The 17,776-nt window shown below is 39.2% G+C and overlaps 1 protein-coding gene across 3 annotated transcripts in view; it reads left to right on the plus strand.

Moving 5' to 3' along the window:
* LOC107221389 (semaphorin-1A) overlaps positions 1-17,518 on the plus strand; it is a 138,227-nt gene extending 120,709 nt beyond the window's left edge. For 2 of the 3 annotated variants that reach the window (XM_046739803.1, XM_046739802.1), the window contains 9 exons: positions 1,231-1,335; positions 2,812-2,900; positions 3,692-3,833; positions 9,870-10,218; positions 10,386-10,468; positions 10,570-10,668; positions 10,904-11,188; positions 13,010-13,153; positions 15,946-17,518. In XM_046739803.1, the coding sequence (XP_046595759.1) occupies positions 1,231-1,335; positions 2,812-2,900; positions 3,692-3,833; positions 9,870-10,218; positions 10,386-10,468; positions 10,570-10,668; positions 10,904-11,188; positions 13,010-13,153; positions 15,946-16,262 (1,613 nt within the window). In that variant the 3' untranslated portion in view covers positions 16,263-17,518. The remainder of the gene's footprint in view (positions 1-1,230; positions 1,336-2,811; positions 2,901-3,691; positions 3,834-9,869; positions 10,219-10,385; positions 10,469-10,569; positions 10,669-10,903; positions 11,189-13,009; positions 13,154-15,945) is intronic. The other variant, XM_046739804.1, reaches the window with a different exon arrangement.
* The last annotated feature ends 258 nt before the right edge of the window (positions 17,519-17,776 follow it).

Consider the following 17,776-nt stretch of genomic DNA (forward strand, 5'->3'; position numbering starts at 1 on the left):
GTCGGTAAGTTAGGGTGCAGATAGGGTACTTACCGACTGAGACGCGACATAAAAATCAAATAGTTGGACGAAAATTCGCAGGATTTCTTCGTCGGTTCTAGCGTTCGGCGAACATTGAAGGGAGCTTGACGCATTCTCAACGAACATCGGAATCACTCGAAGTCTTACCCTTTCAATTTCTATCATGCAAATTCACCGTTTCACTACTGGTTCATATCGACTATGTCATAGAATTTACTTTTTTCTTTTACTTGATTCGCAAAAATTAATTCAGATGCTTTTCAGATGGTTTTAAAAAATTCATAGAACAAAGACGAACGGTTGTAAAGAATTTGACAATTTCTTCGGATGGTTTTCGGGGTTCGTACTGACGTGAGAAAAATCCCTTGTTGAAACCAAAAAATGTCACGAACAACCTTTTACCGAGTCGGCGTGGAATGCCCCATATATGTATATGATTTGTGTACACGTACGCATATGTATCGTGGCACCGTGTATTATATCATACTTTTTGACATTATATACACGTTTTCTCCCTGATCGTGTACGAATTTCTTCCGAAACTCTGCAAAACTTCGTCGTCGTCGTCGTCGTCGTTGGTAAAAAGAAGGAGAGCGTAAAAAACGGTGATATAAGTATTACGTGTAGAAGCGAGAGATGGAGGATGATCGAATTTACAAAGAGAGAATAAACATATTTCCTTCAATTTTCACGATCCTTTTACTCCGTCAAACCTAAAACGCCGATCCATCGATTTTCTGATTCATTTTTTAAAGTTTTTTTTTTTGTTTTTTCCTTCTCTCTCTCTCGAATTAACCATCAATTTTTTCCCTCCACTTTTTTACTGCACACTTCCAGCAGCCGCATTTCGCTCTCATCTCCACACACATATATTTATATATATATATATATGCATATACTACCTTTATAAAGGTGCACTCATATCACGATGTAATTACGTTATATATATAATGTATGTATATATATAGGTACCTATAATACATTACGTTGTAAAATGGGATTAAAACCGTCAGAGCTTTTCGCAAGATAGAGAGAGAGAGAGAGAGAAAAGCACAGCTATTTAATTACATTCGTAACACAGACGGGCACATTCGCGTATGCCTGGAAAGGTATAAAGTTAGTCGGTGAAGAGAAAAAAAAAGAAAAAAAATGTGCGCGTCGGATTCATAAGGGTTTAATCAACCCCGTGTTTTTTCACTCGCGTTTCAGGTGGGCAACTTTACGCTGCAACGGTGGCTGATTTCTCAGGTGGCGAACCTCTGATATACAGATTACCGATCCGGACCGAACGTTCCGACTTGAACCAGCTGAACGGTAAGTAATTTGTTTTATTACTCCTCCCCCTCTCGCCTGCAATTTGTCTCCGTCTTTCGTTATTTATTTTCATTTTTTTTTTTTTTTTTTTTTTTTCTTCTCTACTCTTCAACTATTCATCAACTTCGACGTTGAATGATTGTCGAAAGAGGAACGTGACGTTTGAAACTGCGAAGTTACAGAGCGCCGAAATAATCTTGCGGTGTTTGAATAACGAGTACTTTGTTCGCGGAAAAAAAAAAAATATATATATATATTATATATATATATTCGAAGCAGCAAAAGGATTGCGGGGGAATTTTTTGAATTTTTTTTATTACTCACAATTTCAACACCGCCAAATTTAGGAAATGTAACCTCCATTGATTTCAAATCAGTTCGATCCTGTCAAGTTCCACTTACTAATCGATTGTAATAAACTAATTCACTCTGAGACAGATGAGGGTGTGAGTATTATTATTATTATTATTGTTATTGTTGTTCTTATTATTATACAGTTAATAAGGTCGAAAATGCACGTTTGTCCGATTAAAAACAAATTCAGAACCGGTCAATTATATACACTGAGGGAAATTTTTAGTTCCGGCTTAACGCTCGGTCCTTGACTATTTTCATTTTTTTTTTTTACCACGATCGAAAAATGTAGTTCTAGGTAGAAAATGGAAATTAGTTTTCTACCTGTTATACCGGAAAGTCTGGTATCCGTTGCTGTTCTTTCTCATCACGATCACTGTTGCTATATTTTCTTGCAACTGCTGCGAAAATTTAACGCTCGTGCAAGAATAAATTGACGTTAAAGCCTTCTTTAACTAAAATAGTAGGGTAAACCTCAGAAACTGATTCTGCGTTGCAATAAACAAAAAAGGATCGACGATAGCGCAAAACGATTAGACGTACCTCGTTTTTCGTAATTCCAACAATATTCGAACAGTTTTTTTTTCTAACGATACCTGTTTTACTCAATTTTTCTAGTTACTGTGACAAATGAAATTTTTCTCAGTCTACTTTGCATATCAAGGATCAAAGGCGCGGTTGATTAGAAGCTGTTTCATATAAACTGACCATCGAATTAGTCGATACGGGATGTGATGTGAAATTTTGAACGAATATGCAAAAGTTTCTAGGTTCAGGGGTAATAATAATAATATATTGCAGTAATATAATAAGATGTGCAGTTGGCCAATTATCGCGGTTAAAAGCCCCTGTCGAAACGTCAGTCGACAATTCTATGTCAATACTCTCCCTTGAAATAGTGCATTGGATCCGATTACCCTCGTATTGTTATCGTCCCTGCGACAACGTAGATCCTGCCGATCCTTTTTGCCTAATTTTACCCTTGAAAAAGGTTTATTATAACTCGAATAGAATTCCTTAGACTCGCATGGCGTTGATGTCCTATTGTAAATAATTTAAACCGTTATTCGGTAAATTTACGACTTTATTACGGGCGCTATGTTGTAATGAAATTTATTCCAGGACCGAACTTCGTCAGCTCATTAGCCTACGACGACTACGTTTTCTTCTTCTATCGCGAAACCGCCGTCGAGTACATGAACTGCGGAAAGGTGAGTGCTACGTCTGACATGCAGAATTCACTAATTATCACCCTGCTTGATTACAATTGTAATTAACTCGTTTAGGTTTATCAATCCGACCGTGATGAGCCAGTTTCATTGCTTCGTTATGATCGTTATTTTCACATCCTCGTTTTAGTTTACAAATTAATAATTTCCCGTTCGACAATTTTCTCGTTTCGTATCGATTTGTTGGGATTGTTAAAAAAAAAAAAAAAAAAACTTTAAACCTGTAATATTCCCGTCAATCATTTATGAACCAGGAAATTGAAAGGCTCGGTTTTCTTTCTTTTTTTTTTTTTTTTCCTTCTCTTCCCTTTCATCTGTACTCTGCAAAGTCTGAAAATAATTATTGACGAAACGTCGATCTGTATTGCGCAATGAAAAATCCGGCCACTTAATATTAGAATTCCTTTCAGAGTTTCTTTTTCCCCCCGTGGCAGCTGTAATAATTGTGAAATGAACTCGGTATGTGTCGATGAATTAAAATTGAACGATTTTCATATAATTAAAACGTTCTAATTCTTCGAATAATTGATGACGTGTTACAATCTTGCGCAAATCGCAATAAATTCAGTGCTTTGTTGAATTATTTTTCGTCGAGGGTGATTGAAAAAAAAAATGAAAAAAGAAATAAAAAAACTTGCGACGCATCGACGGAACTACCAAACCATTTTATAACCGCGGTCATTCTCTCTCCCTATTTTCACTGGGTTCGCGTGTGTTTTATTTTTATTTTTATTTTTTTTTTTTTTTTCATTTTCTTGCCTTTTCGATTCCAGGCGGTGTATTCGCGAGTCGGCAGAGTCTGCAGACACGACAAAGGCGGTCCCCATGCTTTTAGCGACAGATGGACGAGCTTCCTAAAAGCGAGACTGAACTGCTCTGTCCCCGGCGACTATCCCTTCTACTTCAACGAGATACGTGAGTACATGATCCTTTCACATTAGTGTCGATGCATTCAAAATCATATATAATACCGCGTAGGTGTAAATTGCATAAAATATGCACCGTGTCGTCGCCCTTAATAACGGGTCAAACAGCATTTGGAAGCCTCAACATTAACTGTTTTTTTTTTTTGTTTTTTTAAGAATTTTTCATCGAATCGAAATGAAATTCGAATTGAAATCGTTCTTGCACGAATTTCACACGTTTTTCTTTTTTTTTTATTTTTTTTTATCGTTCACCGATAAACCGATCGTATAAAAAAAATTTCACTCAAAATCGAACAAATAGTTTTTGAAAAATCATCAGCCGAGAGTTTGGATATTATACAATGCAGTTTTGAAAAGAACGCGCGTTTAATGTCTATAACGAATGGAAACTTTCTTTTTGTGATAATATCGTTGTTGTTCTGAGCGTGCTTTTCGATTTCTCGAAGTTCGTAAACGATGGAAAGCCGTTAAAAATCATTTTCCGACCATCACAAAAGTCGACAACACATCGCGTTAATTATGCATAATATCTAATTACGCGCGCGGTCGGATCGAGACTGTCGATCATTCTGCTAGCGGCATCTGCTCGAAAGAGAGACAGAGAGTGCAGGTGGTTTATTATAACATCGGAAAATCCCGTCTCCGAAAATCATCGCGCAGTTTTATTATCCGTTTGTTAACTTGGTGAATTATTCAACGGTGTGATTATACACCGTTTATTCAATCGGCGTAGATCCTCGAATTCATTCAACCGTTAATTTTACTGTAAAAATTCGTTCATTTTATTCACTTACTTCTCTTATATATGCGTTAAAATTGATCCCGTTTTTTAATTAAACCAATATTTGGCATCTAATTTTGTTTCGGTGATCATATTCGTTGTCTCGTTTAATTTCGTGCCACGGAGTTGTTTGATATTTGAAAAAAAGTCCCATGGAATTCTAAAATTATTTTTCAACAAGTTAGCGCCGATTCGGGGAATTTGATTTAGGAAATCTGTGCTTACCAAAAACAAAAAAAAAAAAAATAATGATCAGGAACAAAAAATTTATCGCGCCAATTAAACGGTAACAACAGTTCAGAGTCGCTTTTGTACAAATTCGACGAAATTTTGTTTCGCGGCGGTAAAAATAATACGATAAAAAAATATATGTATATATATATATATATATATATATATACATGCTCTAGATCGTTGTATAAAATTTTCACTACAAAGTTGGCAGAAATGTCAAAACCGCACCTTTTCAGCTATATAGTTTTGCTCGGAAGAATTGACTTCATTCGGTTTTACAACGCTACAGTTATACGTAAAGTAGAAGATTGAAAATTATATACGTGGACATTTTCTGTGGGACAAGAATAGGAAATTTGCAGACAGAGACCGTCTCTCCTTTTGCATTATAAAAGTGCCGCCGGGATAATCAGCCGACCCTAATTTAACGTCGAAGCAACCATTTGGCAAACGCAAATGACGGCGAGACGTCGTAAATTTTCGACAAAACTTTCAACGGTCAGTTGTCACCGTTGGGTCGGGAATAATTTCGAGCCCTTTACTTCCCGGTGTTTACCTACCCAGAACCCGACTCTCTAATCTTCCTTTTGAATAGCGCGGCACGTTCCCCGCCGGGTTTCGAATTTCGAATTTCGATCCATTCCCCCCCGCCCTTGAATCCCGTACCTTTCATAGCCCGCCTGTAAAATCATCTGAAAAATTGTTTCGAAGTGTTCGTAATCAAATATGCCTGGAAAAATAAAGTGCTGTGTTTTAAATTGCTCCAACGTCACGTCTGTGCGTCATAGGTTACCAAAAATGAAAAAGATGTATTTCTTGTATGGAAACATCCAACTCAACACCCGAGATATATAGCCAAATTAGCGACGAACATATCGTGTCTGAATCATCCATTTTATATTACCCTTCTTTTGGTAATGATTTTATAACACGTGAAACATTATTCCGTACTATAAATCTGAATTTCCCGCTACCGATTATTAGCCTCTTTAATACCGATTGCTACCACAGCAAGGTATGTGGCGCTGACTGCAGGAAAACATATCCCCACCTCGGAGCACCGCAGATACGCTTTTGTTTGTTTCTATTCCATGCGTATTTGTTTCTTTTTTTCCTTCTTCTTCTTCTCTTCGCCGTTTTAGTCCAGTTGGTAATTACTAAAAAAAAGACAAGCTTAAATTGAAGTTCATAAATAACACAGTTTTCATTTTCTACTCGTTGCGGGGAGGTTATGGATAGTCTAAATCCAGAATTTCGAAAACTTTCCGCGATAGCTTCGGACGCCATCTTGGATTTTCTCGTTCAAGTCGAAAAATATTGATCGTAGATAAAGAATTGTCATGATCCAAGTCGTGGAGTAGTTTCGACTAGTACAGTAGTAAATCAGAAGATGATAATAGGCGAGTTATTTAACAGAAATAAATTCCCCCGTAAATTGAAGATGGTGGGCGAAATGCTATCGCAGAAACTGATCGAAATTCCGTATTTAGACCGGTAATTAACCTCGTCAACGATTGAAAAAAGATAATTGTGATATAGAAAAATTTTAATGTCAAATGTACGTTTTCAATGCATTATTTCGGTATACCTGCACTCTTATTCAATACGCGTCTCGTGTGGTCCGCGTTGATCGACCGAGCGAAAGGATCTAACTCATTTCCATTGTTCCCGATATTTACCGCCGTTAAACCGGCCGCGAATTCCATCTAGGGATGTTAAAAGAGCCACGGACCTCCGGGAAAGAGGGAATCGAGAACCGAGGGATGCGATTGAGCGGAAATAAATCTTTCGAATGATGAATAGTTCGCCGATTGTCCCGTATTGCCGGAATTTAGGACCGAAACCGGATTCTTGACTCCCCATATTCACCCGTTCCATTTTCAGTGTTACGGAAATTTGATAATATCCCTTCTAATAACCGCCGTTCCTCTAAATAATGATTAATCCGATTCGAACACGTTTAAAAATGTATCGAATCGCGTCAAGTCTTACGAATTTGATACGATCAAAGAGAACTGACTGAAATCTACACATATTTCTCAATCAATATTCCGCAACTCCAAATTGTGAAGTAAGCCTTAAAGTCGTCACGGTGGGTAAGTAAAAGAGTAAAGGGGAAATTGAAAATCGTGACTAGAATGAGGAGAAATTGATTTTGCGAATTGAGTCGAGAGAAGAAGAAGAAAAAAGAGGACATCATGTTTCGGTGCGGTCAGCGAGTATTCAAAGTGACTGAACCTGGGAGAAAAAGCACGTTGGCACTCTCTAATTCGGGCTGATGAGAATAGCTAGCCGAAAAGCCGATTGAAAAATGCGACTACTCGATGGCTGATAGAAATTATTCGAGGCTTTCGTTGCTTTCGTTGCGAGTCTGGACGACTCTTGTTTGCCGTCAAAAATGGATGCTGTAATATCGTGTAAACACCGGGTGTGCCCTGTTCTTCGTCATCGTGGGATGTAAACTTTGGCTCGTGGCGAACGGCGGACTTAGCCAACTTCACAAATAAGACCGCTGCTCTCCGGCTTTCAGCTTCGGAGCAAGCAAGCAAAGACGTCTGGGGCTTGCAAGCTCACCGTTATACGCCAAGCTCACCCGCTTGGAATATCCGCTTTATGCCCATGCAGTAGGTAAAATACTCGACACACGAGGGTGAAAAGACTTTGCGAAAATCCTGGCGCATGGATGCACCCGACTTTAGAAAAAAAAAAAAGAAGAAAAGAAGAAATTGGTTTATCCAGCCAGGCGAATCGCGCAGGACAAATACACGCGCTGAATGTCATTTTTCTGTACCAGCTGCGGGAGAAAAAGATTCTTCAAATTTTAATACCACGAAACAAAAGTATTCTTGGCTGTTTTTTAATGGTTGGGAAAACCGATTGGTTACAGTAGTTGGAAAATTTTTTCACTCGCTTTTTAGTTAGTCACTCTCCACCTTTTCCGTGCAATCAGCCGTGAAAAGCTTCGCTTTGACAAATGAATACTGAAAATATCAATTTTTGAATCGAACGCTGTTAGAAATGCCGAAAACATTCTTTAGAAGTTCATACCATTTTGGTATTGATTTTAAGACCACTAGTGTCAAGAATCAACCGATTCACACCGATGACGTTCAATTTTGCACTAATCGGTGTGGACCTTTATTGCCAGTATGAATTTTCTGACAGTGTAAGTAACGGAAAGCATTTGTCACAAGAAGTGAAGATATTTGAGAATCCTTCGTCGATTCGCTTCGTCAAATCGATCGATTACATGCAAGAATTCATCTCCCTGAGATTGATCTCGAGATTGAAATGATCATCCTTTGAGAATGCAATTATTATCGTAAGGATGAACGCATCGTGTCTCGTGTCAAAAAGAGACCATCGCGAAGGTTTGATCAATCGATGAAAGTGGACAGATAGAAAGATCGTATACGTATGTACTATACGTATGTCGACGTTGGAAAGGGAATGTAGGAAGAGGAGTAATCAGAGGGATGGACGATCGAGAAGAGAAGAGAAAAGAAGAGACGCGGAGAATCGCGTCGCCTAGACGACAGTTGCAACATAGCGTGATTTGGCAACGGCCCATACGCCACCGTTTTGTCTACCCTCAGTCCTGGCTCTCGGCCAAATCCGTAGAATTATATAGGTTTGGTACACGTACGTCGGCCTCGGGAATATCCCGCCACACTGCTGCAGGGTACGTTTAACGACGTTACCTGCCCACCTGCCAACACATCACCGACCATCCGCGTCCAGCTTTACCATAGAATATAATTCTTCGGTCTGGGATCACCGTCCCTTGTTTATTTATAGTTTTATTGTTATCCACGATTCTTCTTTTTCCCACTTTATTGTACGTTCACAGAGACGCAATTTGGAAGTGCTGATTAAGGTGGCTCCGAAACTCGGTGCCTATTTGCGTGGGGCCTTAAGCAAGGCCCGAAATTTTTTCGGTAATATACACGCTTGTCATCCTACACTGGCATAATTCGATGTAACAATTACTCCTTGGATGGGGATAAATAAAAAGCGGAGAATAGGAATGATTTCACGTTACGGTACCGCATACGGAATAACGGCAACGTCGCGATTGTTCCTCTCAATCCCACCGCCGGTTTGTTCGTCGCACTCATTGATGATCATGAGACTAGCCTAACCCTGTGGTTCGCATTGTTCTCACGCATGCGCTCTGGCGTTATAAACATACCACGTGATATCTGCGACGTTGCCGATTCCCGAGGCAGTTACTAAATCCTTCTCAACTACCAATTTTTCGACACTTCAACAACGAATATCTTTTTATCGAAGTTGTTGACTCTGCACTTTATTGTTGTATTTGCAATCATCGTGATCTAATTAACGTTATTCTGGTTTTTCGTCAACATCTGTTCGGTAAATGCAGAGATATTACTCGCCCCGTGTCCCGCAGGGGTAATTCTCCCCTATGCCTTGTGTTAAAAATCCGATTTTCAACTATTTTTATCTCCCTTATCTGGTCTGAAATTTCGCATGGATAAGAATGAGTCATTTATCTATGATGTGATAAAAAATTGTTTTTCTCTGTTCACGACCCGTGTTCGTGTTCGAGCCACCTTAACTCGTACCGCATTTGATGATTATTTTCCATTGATGGCATCGTTGTTCTTCAAAGATGATGCTAACGGGTTGGCTAGTCAAAGTTTTCTGGAACTCATTTTGATCATCAGCAATTGAATGTAAACCATTTCGATACGATAAAGATTATTTTCGACTAGCAAAACGAGCCTCGGAAAGCTTGTATATCGGATGACGAGTACAAAGCTTTTGTATGTTCCCTGAAATTTGTCCGACCAATTAATGATTCATCGCAAAGATGACGAAGCGTTCTTCTGAAAAATGACATGTACTATAGAAAGTTTTCGACAATGCAATTTCGCAAAGAGCTTGAACAAAGTTGTTCCGAAAGCGGCAAAATTGTTCGCAAAATACAAGAACGCAATTTTTTGATGCGTCGTTTCTTCGTTTGAATGTTCCATTTTATTTCAGAATCTACGAGCGACGTGACGGAGGGTATTTATGCTGGGGAACAAACTCAATTGATCTACGGCGTGTTTACAACCCCCGTGAATTCGATCGGTGGATCAGCAGTCTGCGCGTTCACAATGCGAAGTGTCTTAGAGGTCTTCCAGGGGGCCTTCAAGGAACAGGAAACCATCAACAGCAACTGGCTTCGCGTTGTTCCAGAAAAGGTACCCGAGCCCAGGCCTGGAGCCTGCGTAAACGACTCGAGAACCCTGCCTGACGTCACCGTCAACTTCGTCAAGGCCCATCCCCTAATGGACGAGGCGGTTCAACCCTTCTTCTCGCTTCCGGTTATCACTAAAGTTAGCTTCAAGTGAGTTGAAATCTCTGTATTATAATCGCACGATCACCCACATTTCTTAACTCTTTTTTGTTTTTACTTTCTGCGCAGACCCAATTATCTCTCCCTCGTTTCTTTTTGTATAAAATGTCTTTAAAGAAAGACAGATAAACACTTTAAGCATCTTGATATCTTTTCAGCTATAGGTTTACCAAAATCGCCGTCGATCCTCAGGTCAAGGCGCTCGACGGCAAGGCTTACGATATTCTCTACATAGGGACAGGTAACTTTTGAGAAACAGATAAACTCCGATTTTCAGGACATACTAAACCATCAAACACCATTCAAGTAAACTAAACATCTTTCAACTTGTATCTCTTTCAGACGAAGGCAGAGTCCTCAAAGCGTTGAACACTCAGGCTGTAAACACCCGTGAAAAAGTCGCCCAAGTCATCGTCAGTGACGTCCAAGTCCTGAAATACGGTATTTACTAACCGTCATTGACGAATTCATCTTACCGGACATTGTTAAACTCGCGATTTTCTTTTTTTTTTTTTGTTTTACCCTGCATCTGAAAGATGATTTTTATAGCCGATACCTTCTTGTAACCATTGCGATAAATTGACGTCAAGGATTTGATTAAATTGATAATGAAACGGTACTACTAGTAGTAATCGCAAACCATAGTAACGATCATCTTTCGATTTCCGTACAACAGGCCAGCCGGTGAAGGACTTGCAGATCGTCCACCTGGCAGGTGAGGCGAGTAAACTGGTTGTAATCGCTGACTCGGAGATCCGAGCTATTCCGCTTCACTACTGCGATACCTTGGCAGCAAATTCTTGCGCTTCCTGCGTTGGTCTTCAGGATCCCCATTGCGCCTGGGACGCGATGACGAAGCGCTGCGTTGCCGTGCCGAACAAACTGCACGACAACGACGCGGCGAAGACATCCTTCCAGGATATCGCCACCGGAAAGCACAAAGGGTGCGGATACGATCAGGGTACGAATTTTTCGCAACGTGTGAAATACGCCTTCGCTGTTGTCTCTTTGTAATTTTTTTTTTTACTGGGTGACCTAGTGGTGGTGGTGGTACAATTGAGGAGGAGATGTAAAAAAGTAGCATTCAAAAAACAACAACAAAAAAAAAAGAATGTTTTACATAACGCAAAATATGTGTTATCCCTTTTTTCACATTCGGGTTCGTAATGTAAAGTGACCGTTTCAGCGATGCTGAAGAGTTAGTCGCGACTGCGCATGCGCGTCGTACAGTAAAGAGCGTTTTCAAGTCCTACGAGTTGAAAATCGTCTTTTCTGTACTCCGCGCATGCGCAGTCGCAAAAAAATCTGACAATACGCGACCCTAACCTCAATTTCGTGATTTGCGAAAAAACGCATAACATACTCTTGTTGCACAGAGAAGAGTGTGCAACAAAATAGCAACGGTCATTTCGCCTCGCGTATTTGCTATATTCTTGTTCGACTTCACCTGCAACTCATATTGCAAACTTACGGTCAGCCCAAAAAGACCGAGTTTGCTTCCTTGTTACGCAATGTACTATTGTTTACAAAACATTGGCCTTGCACGTACATACTTGCCGAAGGAATTTTTTTATTGGAAAAAATTAAACTTACAGCCTTTTTTAATTCTCGTCCTCAATTATCGCTGATTATTATTTTACATAGTCTTACACCTTCGCATATCTATACATTTCTTAATTCTTGTTTTTTTTTTTTTCTCGTCATTCGGAATGGTCAATCTTATTTTATATCTTTGTTTCTTTGAATGATAGTTTTGCTGGTTGTTTTATCTTGGTTTTTTTTTTTTTCGTAGTCGAGGATCATATTACTGATCGGTATAATCGAATTCACGTTTGTTGAATCGAATAATTTACAGACCTAGGCAAAACTTGCCCGCTACGCGTGTGTAATATTCATGTTTATCCGATTGCTGCAAGATACGTTGCATCAAGTATTCAGGCTCATAATTTTTTTTTCTTACTTATTGTTTCATCGCTTATTCGTAATGCCTTGCTCGTCATTAACAATGCTTTGAAACATATTCATATTTTATTTTAAATCTATGTTCTCTGCCACATCGCCTTAATTTTCCATCAATTTCTAATCCTCGTTACTTCACCGTCGTTATTATTATTAGTTACATCTTTACACTATAAATTACAGATATTACAAGGACCTGTTTTCGACTCTTACTTTTTCCTTCTTCTCGTACAATTTCTTTTCCTTTTTCCCACCGTTAGCGTGAGTTTTAGAAATAGTAACGCTGAGCATGCCAGGTAATGATCATTGTAAATTGTTACAAACTAAACTGTTATCAATTCATTAATCCGATAGTCAATCAATATTATTTACTTATAAAATGGTGAATACGTGAAATAGACCTTCGGAATGGAATTGAGTAAAAATACTGAACAATACCGTCTAATACGATAGCTTCTCCATTTGTTGAGTTATTTTATTTTATATTAATTTCTACCCAACGTGCTCCTCAAGTTTTTATCAATTTTTACTTTCCTCTCTTAAGGAGAAGGTGAACAAACAACGGGAACCGTAGTAAAATTTTTCATTATTACTCTTCTTCTTCGTTATTTGATATGATAACTATGATGCTTTTATTTATATATCTCAATATACTTTTCGCGCACCAAAGTTTGATTAAGGAACTCTTAAAGAAAAGTAACAAAAAAGTGCCGGTCCGAAGATTATTTATCTTTCTACAAATTTTTTTTTTTTATATATATATATGAACAGAAAAAATTGTAAAAAATTACTGCAGTTACGTGGATCATAAATATTGCTTCAGAGTTGGCGAAACCCGCGCAACCGGTGGTTCCGCCACGTGCCGGGTGTTGCGAGCAGCCCGACGAACGTGACAACGAAATAGTCATCGAGTTGGATCGAGAAAATCAGTACAGTCGTACTCAGCCCAGAGCCAATGAACCCCAAGGTAAAAAACAAAAAAACAAAAAAAAAAAGGAAATAAAAAAAAAGACAACAAGCAAAAAGGAAACGGTCGAAGAAATCGGAACGATAAGATACAACAACAAAATAAAAATAACGAGACAAGGATAAAATAAAATAATTAGACGATGAATGCATACGAAATAGAATTCATCAGTGAGGGGTTGTTTATGCAAGTGGTGTGAGTTATTTAGACCTTTGGTGAATCATTCTGGTTTTGAACGTAAGCTTGATACAGAACGAAGGAAAATAATACGCAATTATCCTGACACCGGAATTGCTAGTAATTTCAAACGCGAATTCCTTTTCTCGTGAAAAATTAGGTAAAATAACTGAGTTACACAACTTCCATTCTCAACCACTCAATTATACCATTGATGCAAAAATCATCACCTCAAACATTCCGTGCAACAGCTTTTGCAGTGTTATCATTACTCGTTTACAGTGTGAGTATGTATATTATTCACAAGTAATATACCGTTGAGTGAAACGTGATAATTGTTTGAGCCAGTTGACCATCGCTAAATATACACATTTGTATACGCATACATTTCTATGTGTTCATACTGTACCATTTCCTGTACGTTTTCTCTCGACTCTTCATCATACGCAGATATATTGTTGCTCTATGTGTAATACTAACGTCAGTCAATCGTTTTTGTTCTATCGTTTTACAGTCGGTACTTTCGCGTTTAGTGTGCAGTTTCGTATAACCATACCTCTACTTTATTATTATACGTACGAATTGTACCTACGCCTTATGTTGATTGCGCAAGTTTACAAGCGCAGCGATATACCAACTCTGTATAAAATTTTATTACCGATAGAGATTACGTTGAGGCAATAAACAGGCCTTTCGCGCCTTGCCGCTAGGCACTTTTTTATACAACTCTTGATCGTGCGAATGGCGTGGGATGCAGATTATATTGTATGCAAATTTTTTTAACGTTACATTTTTTCCATTCAATTTAACCGGAGGTTTTTTTCGACTCATTCGCTCTCCGGCGAGAAAATTGGCTATGGGTGAAAATTGAATAATAACATCGCAATTGGTCTCTAATTTCTGATCGAAATAAAGTTATCCGTTATCTGTTTTTATCGATTTCATCAAAAATTTAATTTCCCCAAAAAAATGTGGTCGAGGATTGAGGTAGAGGTAAAAAATTGTCGAGAACTGTGGAAGTTCGAAGTTTCATAATTTTCAACACAATCTATTTCTAGCTACTGCACCGTACGTCGTCTGCTAAAATTTAATGCGCACGCGCTACAATCCGAGAGCGACTGTTTGCCAGGGCGACAAACTTTCAAACTTAAAAATTTTTCACCGTTGTCGGCATTCGGCGCAACTACCACCGAAGATTACGAATATTTTTTTTGTCGGACAGTTGGTGAGCGTGGAAAACAGTTGCTCTCCGATTCTAGCGCATGCGCATTAAGTTACAGCGGATAACAGACCGTGCAGTCGCTGGCAATTCACTCTCTACACGCATTTCCTTATTTACGTAAATTTACCGTGACCATTTTCATTGCCTAGTTATCTGATTATCGCTCGAGTTGTACGCGCAACAACTGCGTAATAAAAAGCTGAACTGTTTTAGCGGTAAGAAAGAAGAATCGTCGGCTTTACTTTGTATGCAAAGTTCTTCGAATCCCCGGGGAATAAACAATATTAAAAAAAAAAAATTCGAAACAACAACGAGACTCGATGAACGAATGAAAGATTTGCTTTTCGAATATAAAAAATTAATCCTGCACTTTTGACAAGTTTTAGATTAATGACGCAAAATTATTTCCTCCACGCGTTAGTTTTCTTTTCTTTCTGACGTTCAAAGTTCCTCAAAGTCGTTACTCTACTTTTTCTCTTTTTTTCTCCATAGCCGCATTTTTATTATCATTCTTTTTTTTTTTTTTTTCTCTCTTATATATTTTCTCGAAACGTTGGTAGTTTCATATGTGGGCTTAAGTAGCGAACGAAAAATATGTTTTACTGTTCACTAATCGAATTGCCTAATTTGATAATATTCTTATCTTTTTTCACCTTGTTAACTCAATATTGTTCTATTCTTTCTCATTTTTATTAAACTTTACTTCAATCGCCTTATTAATTGAACATGTCTGTTATATGCGTCTGTTAGAAGAGTAGCCTGTAACTATAATTGTTATTATAGATATTTGCCTTTTACTCACAGCTAATGGTCGTTAATTCTTCGCGAGTTTTGCATATAAAGGATTGCTTCGATTATTCTTGTTAAACCGTAAAAAACGCAGCGTAATAACCGTTTTTTACTCACTTATATGAGAACGGGAAATAATGTTTAAAAATTTGAAACTTGTGAAATAGACTTTGTAAAGCTAGACCCCGTTTCGCGATTTTAATCCTTTTCAATAATTCAGGAAAATTGATGATATAAAAAAAAAAAAAAAAAAATTTAACGGTCGAGAGAATTGTGAAGAAAACGAACGCAACAAACGTGACGACAAAACGATTCGGAATAAAAATAAAGAGGACAAGTGTGGATAATTTATTGGAAAAACATTTGAAAGGGACGAAAAAAATTGTCGTACTTACACTGTAAAAAAAAAAAAAAAAAAAAAAAAAAATGCGGTGTAAACTTCTGTACAACATTTTTTGATCTGAACCTAACACTGTTTGATATCGATCTGAGTAAATTGTTTCACAGTAGTCCACACCGGTCACTATTTGACAGTTTTTGACAGTCTACGATCTGGGAAATTTAAGAAACCGGCCTGTGTCCAACAAAGAATTTCTTTTTCCAGGTGTTATCGTGACGCCGGTAGTTTATTCGGCGCAGACGTTGACGGGCGCGTTACTGGGAACATGCCTGTTTTCCCTGCTGGCCGGTTTCGCGTCGGGTTTCTGGTTTTCCCAGAGATTACGAGGCACGGGTTACCCGGATCCGCCGGAGCAGCGACAGCAGCTGAATCGGTTGACGGAGGGTCCGGAGTCACCGGGCTACAACAACAAGTCCATAAACCTCGTGCTGAACGTACCGCCGAAGAACCCGAACGGAAAGAACGCGAACTCGTCGGCGGAGAACAAGCCGATGCAGAAGGTGAAGAAGACCTACATATGATACAGGAAGAGGCAGCCCGTCTGAGCCCTAAGTAATCGCCTGATGGACTCGAGCTCGTCCGAAACCGGAACCGAATCCGGCGGAACCAAGAAGCCCTCGTCGTCGAGCATCAACAGGCGGTCTTCCTCGGGCGATACGACAACGGCCGCACCGACGTCCTCGACTTCCGTTACCGTCGTAACTTCCGGGGGTAGGAAAAAGAGGAAGAGGACAAAGCAGCCGGCCTGCGGTAAGAGGGACCGGAACTTCTTTGAGACTTTATCGCCGACGGAGACGCGGCTCGGCGCTGTTAGAGATCCGTCTGTCGGCTCTAACCGCGATCACTACATGATAGCCACCCTGGGCCATCAGGGCGACGAGGGCTCGATGTTCAACCCGCAATTTTTACCGAACTTCAACGACATGGTCAAGTGCATTGCTCAGTACGAGGCGAAGAACGGACGAGTTATTATTCCCGAGACGATGTTCGCCGACGAAGAAGAAAAAGAAGAGGGCGAAGAAGGAGTCGAGCAGATGTATCGTTGGGACGATTCCGGGGGTGACAAGGAGGGCGATCGCGGTTTTTACCAACGTCGGAAAAAACCGATACAAACGTCGTGCGGCGACGAACTCGTCGCGAATTATCCTCAGCTAAGGATCTGCCTCCAGGACGAAGACGCCCTTGAATCGCAGTCCGAATGCTCAACGGCCGAACTTCAGATTCGCGGCTTCTTGGGTAACAGCGACAACGACGACGTAAATGACGATCGCCAGAGCACAGCTTCTAGGTACAATTTTGACCGTTCGACGTCACGGGATAACGATGATGTCATGATGATGACGATGATGATGATGATTCGCGACGAGGCGAGAAATTGATTAGGAATACCGCGGGCGTTCTCGCTTGTTGTTTTTCGTTTATTTTTTTTTTTTTGTTTTTCTCAATTTACGTAAAACGTTTCATTCGGTTTCGACCGATATGCTCGTTTCGGTAAAACCGAATAATTTTTACCGAAAATTCTCGACCGTACGTTTTCTTTTTCTCTTATCATTCACGTACTTCGGATGCGATGTGAAATTGAATTCGGCTAATGTGTAGTCTGGCAACTGCACGGGTTTCCAATTTTTTACAATGGTACGTCAGGATTTTCACTATACGATTATGCAGAACAGGGAACAATCTGATCACCTTATCTCACGGAGTCTTAATGAAACCAAAAAAAAAAAAACCGATTTTGATACAAGTAACGATATGTGTTTTACGTGAAAACGAAAAAGTAAGCAAGCATGTGCCAAATGATTCGTTAGAAAGTCAATTTTACTTTAACTTGTACTTTGGGTAATTTGGTTTGTTGCTGTTTTTTCTTTTTTTTTTTTAAATTCACCTTTCACGGTAACGAGGCTCGGGATATTTTAGAACGAAACAGAAACGGTAAGAAAAAAATAAAAAAAAAAAAATGGGAAAACCGATGTAACGGAAGTAACAGAAACCTGTGCGGTATCCGGACTACCCATATACGTGTAAACGATAATAA

The sequence above is a fragment of the Neodiprion lecontei genome, chromosome 5, assembly GCF_021901455.1.
Source record: "Neodiprion lecontei isolate iyNeoLeco1 chromosome 5, iyNeoLeco1.1, whole genome shotgun sequence".
NCBI classification, from domain to species: Eukaryota; Metazoa; Arthropoda; class Insecta; order Hymenoptera; family Diprionidae; genus Neodiprion; species Neodiprion lecontei.